Genomic DNA, 8,550 nt, shown 5'->3' with positions numbered 1-8,550 from the left:
TACCAGCACCGGCCTTCTCCCACCCAAAACAACCATCCCCTCGCCGTCCGAGCGCCTCCGCGTGCCCGTACGCCGACGCCTCCTCCCTCGCCGGGCCGCTCCGCCGACGGCGGCCTCCCTCCCTCACCCACCACCGCCCCATCGCCCCTCGCCGCCAGATCCGTCCGCCCTCCGCGCCCCCTCCCGCTCGGGCCTCGGCAGATCTGCGCGGGCGGCGGCCCACCCCACCCCGACGCTCCCCCCCGAGCCATGGTGAGCCCCTTCCCCTCCCCTGGACCGCCTCATTCCTCGCGCGCCGTCGCCGTCGCCGTCCGACCCGGGGCGGCCGCCGAGTCTACGAGTAGTAGTAGTAGCAGGCATAGGCCTTACTGGAAATGAAACTCCCTGTTGAATCCTAGGTTTGAATTGGATATATGCTGGTAGATTTGGATACGGGTCTCCTCTCGGGCGCTAGAGCTTTGTTTGTTGATTGTCACGCTGCTTATTTAGTGCACATTTTAACATTTGCAGCTTATCTTGTCTCGGGGTAGCGAAGTCGATGGAAACCAGGTTGCATATTATGATTGAAATATTTGTGTAACCATGGTGCCCCCTCTCCCTTGTCCCTGTAGTTTCTGGAGAATGGTGAAACCCATGTACCTCAACATGTATGGTGTTGGACGCACGCGTCTGTGTCCATGCCCTTTAACATGGGTGTTATTTAATTATGTTGGTAGACATGATTTTGCCTTCTCCCTGGATTTGTTTCTAGTCTGACCGTTGGAGTTCATTTTGAAATTCATGTGCTAGGATCAAGTTATGGTGAGTCCATCACCAAGTGCCAGCAGCGGCAGTGGCAAGAGCGCGGGTAGGGCCAAGAGCAGGAGCAGAAGCAAGAGCAAGAGTAGGAGCAGGAGCAGGAGCAGAAGCAAGAGCAGCAGCAAGAGTAAGAGCAGGAGCAGGAGCAGGAGTCGCAGCCGGAGCAGAAGCCGAAGCCCTCGGCGAGATAGGCTGCGCAGCGAGCGTTCATCTCGCCGCAGCCGTAGCCCACCTCGTCGTGGTCGTAGTCCTCCTCGTCGCAGTGAACGTCGTAGCTACAGGTGCGCACCTTCTGATGTTTTCTTCTTAGAAGCTTTTTTTTCAAAATACATTATGCTGATTTAGATTTACATTGAGCATTTATGTTACCTAAAATATTCACTGGAATACCAACTGCAGCACAAGTTCACGCATTGTTGGCTGTCCGGTAGTGTTGTGCACCTGCTGATGTTGTCTTCTTAGAAGCTTGCTTGCAAAATACGTTATGCTGACTTGGATTTACATTGAGTGTTTATGTTACCTGAAATATTCACTGGAATACCAACTGCAGCACAAGTTCACGCATCGTTGGCTGTCCAGTAGTGTATCATTTGCCCGCTCTTCTGCACTGGAGTGGGTATTGACAATTCGACACACCATAGCTAGCACACTTGTGGAAAAATAGAATGATGAATCAACATGTTATTTATTTATTTACTTGTCATGGAAGTGTTAATATATATGTGAAAAATAGCTACTGTGCTTGTCTGATTTATTTAAGCATCTTTAGTTGGTCAACTGGTATTGGAGGCATGTTGGTGTTCTTTTTAATAGGTTTTAGTCTGACGAAGTTACTATCCAAATAGCTTTGCATTAACTAAACCACACAGGGAAATGCATATCTCTAGAAAATTGGCTGCCTGGTTTATTTCTGGCAATGCCAATGGTATTGGTATATGGTGAATGAACCATGGATAATCTCTAGAGATATATATGCCTAGCACCCTTGTCTTCAAGTGTGCTACATGGGCTAGCTGGACCACCACAACCAGCCCCAGTTGCCTTTTATCTGGTCAGTCAAATTGTCAGGGTAGAATTTTTCAATTTTATGTGATTTACTTGCCGACGTCACTTATCTCTTCCTCTGTCAAGGCTAACACGTACCTTTTGGGTATCTCTCAAGTTTCTAGCCTGGATTCTGGGGAAGCTGTTAGATGGGTATCAAAGTCTCTCTCGATGGACTTAGGAACAAATTTGCTAGATATAGTAGGATTTGAATAGGTGGGACTAAGTAGAGTTGGGTAACTAATAAGAAACACATTATTATTATGAATCCAATATTTTTCAACAATATTGCTCTGGTATCAATCTGAGAAACAACTGGAACTTGGTATCAGGAAGCATGAATTGAATGTGATGTTTCCATGTCCCTACAGTATGATGCCATAACAGGTCTGTGTTGTTTCTATAATACCATTAAACCACCCTCACTGCATTACGTTGTATGGTGTGGACCCCCCTCCCCCATCTATAACTTGTAGCACACTACTTTATAGATTTACTAAGGTGTATGTTACTGCTAGTACTCCGTAATCCACTGAAAAAGCACATCAAAGAGCAAAGCCTGAAGGGCATGTACAATGGTGCTATCTTTGGAGCGCCCTGTAGGATAAAGGCTGATGTGCAGGAGGGAGAAACCCAAAAAAGGCTTGCGGTTCCACCTTCCTCGCCCCTGCGTCGCTCCTAGGAGCGGCACGGGCGGAACCCAGTGCCGGCCCCACCGCCACCCCCATCCGCTCCCTCCCTCTCGGCGCCGCCGGCGCAAGCCAGCGGGCAAAGCCCCCCGGCGGCCGGTGGCTTTCCCCACGTGCGCAGGTGGTGGATGGGGGCACAGGTGCTGCGAGTCAACGGCTTCTCCGGCGGCCTAGATCCAGCCCCTGGCGGCTCTGGCTGCGTGGATCCGGCGGGTGGCCGCATGGGGGGCGGCTTCTGCTGCTCAACAACGGCCCCTCTAGCGGTGCGGTGGCTGCGGCAGGAGGTGCGGGCTAAGGCCCTCGAAGGCTGGCGGGCATGTCTCCGCTCGCGGGTGGCTGCACTGGAGGTGCGACACGGGCGCTCTTGAGGCTGGCGTTGCGGATCTACCTTATGGGGTCGCGAACAAGGACCGATGCACGCGGGGGCGAGCGTGCATGGATGTGCTGTTGCTGCTGTAGCGGGGCGGATATGAGGCCGTGATGGCGGGTGGTGCTCGGACGCCAGGGTGGCCGCCCCGGACCTCTTCTTCGGCGACGGCGGCCGTGGTGGCTGCGTGGGTAGCGCCATGGCTGGAGCTCGGGGGCGTTGGTACTTTGCGGTAGCGTCGGCACTCGGTCGCACGAGGGACACTTGGTGCTGGCTGGTGGGTTGGCTGTAGCTGTTGCGAGGGGCGTCGGATCTGACCAGCCGTGGCTAGTTCTGACTCCTGCAGTGGTGATGGGGTAGCCTAGTCGGCGGCTCTGCGTGGTGCAGGTGGCGGCGGCGGGGCTGTTCTCATCGGTGACTCCGGGCTTTGGAGGTGGGTGGTTGTTCAGGCGGGCGGTGGCTCCCATGTGCCGTTTTGAGGGGAGGGCTTTCGTTGGCTTCTCAGGGCGAAAGCCTTGCTCTGGCCTTGGCCGGAGCCGACGATGGCGACGCTTGTTGGCGCCACGCACCTTCTTGTAGGTGTCGTTGTTCGAGGGCCTACGATCTCTTCTCTCGCACTTCGGGGTAAACCCTAGTTCCAGGTTCCTGGAGCGGACGATGGCGGCGCTCTGGTGTCGCGTTCCTTCTTGGAGGCGTCGTTCTGGAGTGGCTTGGCTTGGACGAGCCATTGGCTCTGGTGGTGTGTGGCCTCGGGGCCAGCGTGGAAGTCTGAGCGGCGGCTCCGGATCTCGTCGTCATGGAGGGGTGTCGGCATTGGTCACGTGGGTGGCAGTGTCGTTGGCCAGCCTGGTGTGTGGCCTCGGGGTCAGCGTGGAGATCGGAGCAGTGGCTTCGGATCTGGTTGTTCGGTATCGGCTCCGGTTGCTCGGGTGACGAAGCTGGCGGCTCACCTGGTGTGCGTCCTCGGGGTCGGCGTGTGTGATTTTCATCTGTACGCAGGAGCGGCGGCTCCGAAGATGGTTGTATAGTGTCGGCTTTGGTTGCTCGGGTGGCAGAGCAGTCGGCACGCCTGGTGTGCGGCCTCGGGATCGGTGTGGATGCTAGAGCGGCGGCTTCGGTTTTGGTTGTAGGGAGTTACTCGGGTGACGTAGCGGGCGGCTCATCTGGTGTGCGGCCCCAGGGTCGGTGTGTGTGTTGATGGTGCCCTATTGGGGACGTGTCGTAACGGTTTTTGCCCGGGTTTCTATTAATTAACTAGGCAACTCTCTTCTACTACCTTTTTTAATGAATCGGGCCCTAAAAGACCGCGTTTCAAAAAAAAAGGCTTACGGTCTCTTAATTAAGAGATGATCTCTTAGCAACGATATCTCTCCGCACATATTTAGGTATATCTAGTTATTAGAGATAAGACTAAGAAATCACCCATTGTCCATATTTTATTTGCCATCTCTAGCTTACGTGGCGCGCTTAAGATAAGACTGCCTTATCAACCACTGTACATGCACGCAAATCACTGGGTTCCAGTGGAATAGGGAAAATATTTATCTTGATATGCTCTTTGTTAGTGAGTTATGGAAATATTATACTTTTGTCATCATCATAATATATCTGTCATCCTTTGATGGAAAAATGGCCATGTTTAACTTGAATGATTTTCCAGGGATATTATTTGCAAGAACTGCAGGAGACCTGGCCACATTGCTAGGGATTGCCCATCTGCTTCTACCTGCAATAATTGTAATCTTCCAGGGTAAAGTGAACTTTCAGCGCACTCTTACTGTACTTGTACACCTGTACTTATTTCAACTTTGCGGGGATCAGTATGCAGTTCTCTCGATTATTGCTTGTCCCTTTTGGCTAATTTCTAGAAAGTTGGGCCATAGCTCTTGTTTAAATATATCTTTTGTCAGGCACTTTGCAGCAGAATGCACTTCCAAAACAGTTTGCTGGAACTGCAAGAAGTCTGGGCACATTGCCACTGAATGCAAGAACGAGGCCTTGTGCCACACTTGCAGCAAGACGGGGCATATGGCGCGTGACTGTCCCGCCTCAGGGTCGAACGCCAAGCTATGCAACAACTGCTTTAAGCCGGGACACATCGCGGTCGACTGCACCAACGACCGCGCCTGCAACAACTGCCGCCAGCCAGGCCACATCGCCCGCGAGTGCAAGAATGACCCCGTCTGCAACCTCTGCAACGTGTCGGGCCACCTGGCCCGTGCCTGCCCGAAGACGACGACCCTGGCCTCGGAGATCCACGGGGGCCCCTTCCGCGACATCTCGTGCCGCATGTGCGGCCAGCCAGGCCACATCAGCCGCAACTGCATGGCGACTATCATCTGCGACACCTGCGGCGGCAGGGGCCACATGTCATACGAGTGCCCCTCGGCCAGGGTCTTCGACCGCGGCGTCCGCCGGTTCTGATGGATTCGGGGGTGGCCCTGGCGCCTGAAGCACCCCGCCCTCGTTCCGTTCGTTGGTTGGTTCCTGTTTTAGATAGCTTCGGCGGACGACGCCGAAACCGTTTTTTGCTTGGTCGGTGCATGCCCTTCTTGCTCGCTCCCTGGGTGTTGGTTGTTGTGGAATGAATGTTTATGGTGTAGCTTTGTAACTCTGCTGAACTGGGCCGAGAAAGAGTCGTTTATATGAACTGCCATGGTTAGACCAGATTATTATATCAATGTGACACGCTTTCGAGTTTACCTGAGGAGCTCGTTTCGTTGCCGCGGTCTGCCTGCCTCGTGCTCTGCTCTGCTGAGTTGAAAGTTTCCGAGGGTTGTTGGATGCATATCGTGTTCTGGGGTTGCAGATGTTGACTGTCCTTTGCGGTGATGGCCTTCCTTGCTGTTTCTTCATACGTATTTTACATCAGGAACAAGAAAAGTTGGCTGCCTTTGAGATGACATCCGAGCACATGGGGCTCATTTGGTTTCTGCAGTTGGAATGAGGGATTCCAGAGGAAAGTTCCCTGCAGATGTATTCGGTTTGTAGGAAACGAGCACAGCAATTTTTCGTCGAAATACTGTTAATTTCCTTGGGCTGTTGGCAACTGCCATATTAAAAATCTTATATTATTCCCTTTTGGTGTGAAAATTGATTTCCGCAGCTTCATGATTTCAAGTGCGATTTTTTGGAACATGGGGAAAGAAATCCTCTCGTTTCTCACCAAATTCTTGTTGTCTGGTTATCTGATAAATGATTGGACCTGAAGAAGGGTTGCATTCACAGGCCCCAAGCAAAGCACTAAATTAATCTAGCGTACAAATGCTGAATGCTTTGCCTCATGCCCATTGCTTTCTCTCGGCATCATGGTCGCCATCAGCATCATATCCTATTTATATAGCACACACTTCAACTGTTTAACACAGTCAAAAGATGTTGGTGCGGTGGGTAGAGCACAGCAACAGAGCTAACACACAACAGAAATTTCATCCGACAAAAAGACACGCTCGAGATCATATCCAACAGATATGCAGATAGACTGCCATGCCGAATTACACACGAGCCTTCTGACGAATCCAAACAGAACATTTAATTATTTATAACCGTAACTTGGAAGAACAGTGCAGTGCAGCAGCATAAGGCCCGGCATATCAATGGGCACAAGAAAAAGAACAGATTACATGATAGAGCAAGCCCTCCGTGGTCACACGGGCCACGGGAGGAGGGCCTTTCGACACGGTAACAAAGCCACAAATCATCAAGAAAGTTTCAAGAGTCACACCGCCAAATCTATATTTGACATAAATCCATATTGCGAGGGCATTGGATGATCTGCCTTAGTGCGCGCGCTCCTTGATCACGTCGAGGCTCATTTCGCTGGGGTCGGTGGCCTGCATCTCGATCTGGATGCCGTCCAGGGTCCTCTTGAACTTCTCGTTGGTGCTCGCGTACGTCATCTTGCTCCTCACCTTTGCCGTGTCGGGGGACCTTTCGAATTCAGGCACAACGTACCCCGTAAGCACTTTGGATGATGTGAACTAACCATGCATGGAAATGCAAGGAATGGAGAAGAACATACCAGAAGATATAGAAGATCCTGCTCTTTGGCACATCCTCCGGGGTGGTGAAGTCGAAGTCAAACACTGCGAATCGGCAGTCGTTCTCAGGGAGGGTCTTGGTGAAGTCCTCATAGGTTGCCTCACGCTCCCCAGTTTGGTCCACAATGACCTCCTTCTGGTTCTCCAGCCTGTAGGTTATGAAGCGGTGCATCCTCTTGGACTTGAGCTCCACGAACCTCAGCTTGCAGTCATCATGGATCCCAGCTCCTGATGAAGCGTTTGCCTGGGCGCATAAACAAAGTCACGATAGATATCATAGCTACACAGACAATGCAACCTCAATTCCACTTGAACAACATCAGACTCTAAGTAAGCATACAACTCAAGGAACCCCTTTGCGCTTAGTCTTCTATTACTAGATAATGGAAGAGAGCACTACCCCATAGGTGCTTGAAGCCAAAATTCATTACAATGTCATGAACTAGGAAAGGAAATGCCAAAGGGCTCAACATGTCACAGTCCAACAAAAGTTGAAATCAGGAGCTACATGTACTAATTTTTGTTAATCTTGTGCACGGCAGACAGTTTTCACTTGCAACCACCTGAATCAGACTTATCCATCAACTTAACACACACTACCAGATCTCTCTCTACCCTTGTCCACCATAGTCTGGAACATGGATTAGTGATCTCTTGGAGACAAAACTGGCGCTCAATAGGTTGTAAATCATGCTTTGGTGGCCCGGCGCTAGTGCTACCCACAGATGCACGGCATCGTCAACATGTGCTGCTAGATAACAGGCAGCAGATGCATGGTGGCGGCACAGATCAGCTGAGATTCCATGGACGATACATCATGTGGAGCCTGGATCTACCGATTACAAGTTGCTAAAACCAAGGATCCGAGGGGCCAGCCATCCCCGCCTAGCGAAATCTCGTGGTACCGACCAAGACGCGCGTTTCGCCCAAGAGATTCGCGAGGAGAGCAGGACGGGTCTCCCACGATCCGACCGCTGGCGACGCAAAAAAACAGAAAAAAAAGGAGGTAAAGCAAGGGACGACCCCGGTTTCCTCCGATCCAGGCGTCCGGGCCAGTACTCCTCTACCGGCGGCCAGATCGACCGACGAGCGGAGGAAAATTGAACTACGGGGAGGGAGAGCACGCGCCGATCTGCGGGGCAGGCGGCGAGATCGGCGCGCGGAGACCGCAGACCCGGCGCGGGGGAGGGGGGTCGGGGGAAGGACGAAGACGTACCATTGCCGAGCTCGGGGAGGGAATCCGCCGGGGAGGGGAGGGGAAAGGGGGGTGGGGGTGGGGTGGATGGATGGATTGCTGGGGGTGGAGAGGGTTGTGTGCTGCGTAGCTTGTTGGAGTTGCTGCTCGCTCGCCTCGCCCGGCCCCCCTTTTGATGGGGGGAGTCGTCGGGGCGTCGCCTCGGGCTCCGCTCGTGGTCGGCTAGCGACGGGATCGGCCTTTTTTGCGGCCGCCTGCCCTGCGCGCATCCGTGGCCGTCGGATGGCGAGATGGAGGGGCGGGATTGCTCCTTGTGGCCCGCGGCGTGGCAAATCACCGCTTCTTGCGTGCTACGACTGACTGTCGTCTGGCCTGGCCGCGTGGGTAAAAACGTACGGCTGCCCAACAAAGAAAACG

General features: G+C 52.9%; 2 protein-coding genes across 2 annotated transcripts; one reads left to right on the top strand and one right to left on the bottom strand.

Annotated features, from left to right (window-relative positions):
- Positions 1–239: 239 nt before the first annotated feature.
- Positions 240–5,600, top strand: LOC123113984 (cellular nucleic acid-binding protein homolog). Its single transcript, XM_044535331.1, has 4 exons — positions 240–252; positions 790–1,079; positions 4,559–4,648; positions 4,809–5,600. The coding sequence occupies exons 1-4, from the start codon at positions 250–252 to the stop codon at positions 5,320–5,322; spliced, it is 897 nt and encodes a 298-aa protein (XP_044391266.1). The 5' UTR covers positions 240–249; the 3' UTR covers positions 5,323–5,600.
- An 808-nt stretch (positions 5,601–6,408) lies between these two features.
- LOC123113985 (actin-depolymerizing factor 4) lies at positions 6,409–8,341 on the bottom strand. The gene is made up of 3 exons (XM_044535332.1): positions 8,155–8,341; positions 6,920–7,182; positions 6,409–6,828 (listed from the first exon to the last, which is right to left on the bottom strand). Exons 1-3 carry the CDS (start codon positions 8,155–8,157, stop codon positions 6,678–6,680), a joined length of 417 nt encoding a protein of 138 aa, XP_044391267.1. The 5' UTR covers positions 8,158–8,341; the 3' UTR covers positions 6,409–6,677.
- Positions 8,342–8,550: the final 209 nt, after the last annotated feature.

Source organism: Triticum aestivum, chromosome 5B (genome assembly GCF_018294505.1).
Source record: "Triticum aestivum cultivar Chinese Spring chromosome 5B, IWGSC CS RefSeq v2.1, whole genome shotgun sequence".
Classification (NCBI taxonomy): domain Eukaryota; kingdom Viridiplantae; phylum Streptophyta; class Magnoliopsida; order Poales; family Poaceae; genus Triticum; species Triticum aestivum.
This window is presented reverse-complemented; position numbering and strand designations above follow the sequence as displayed.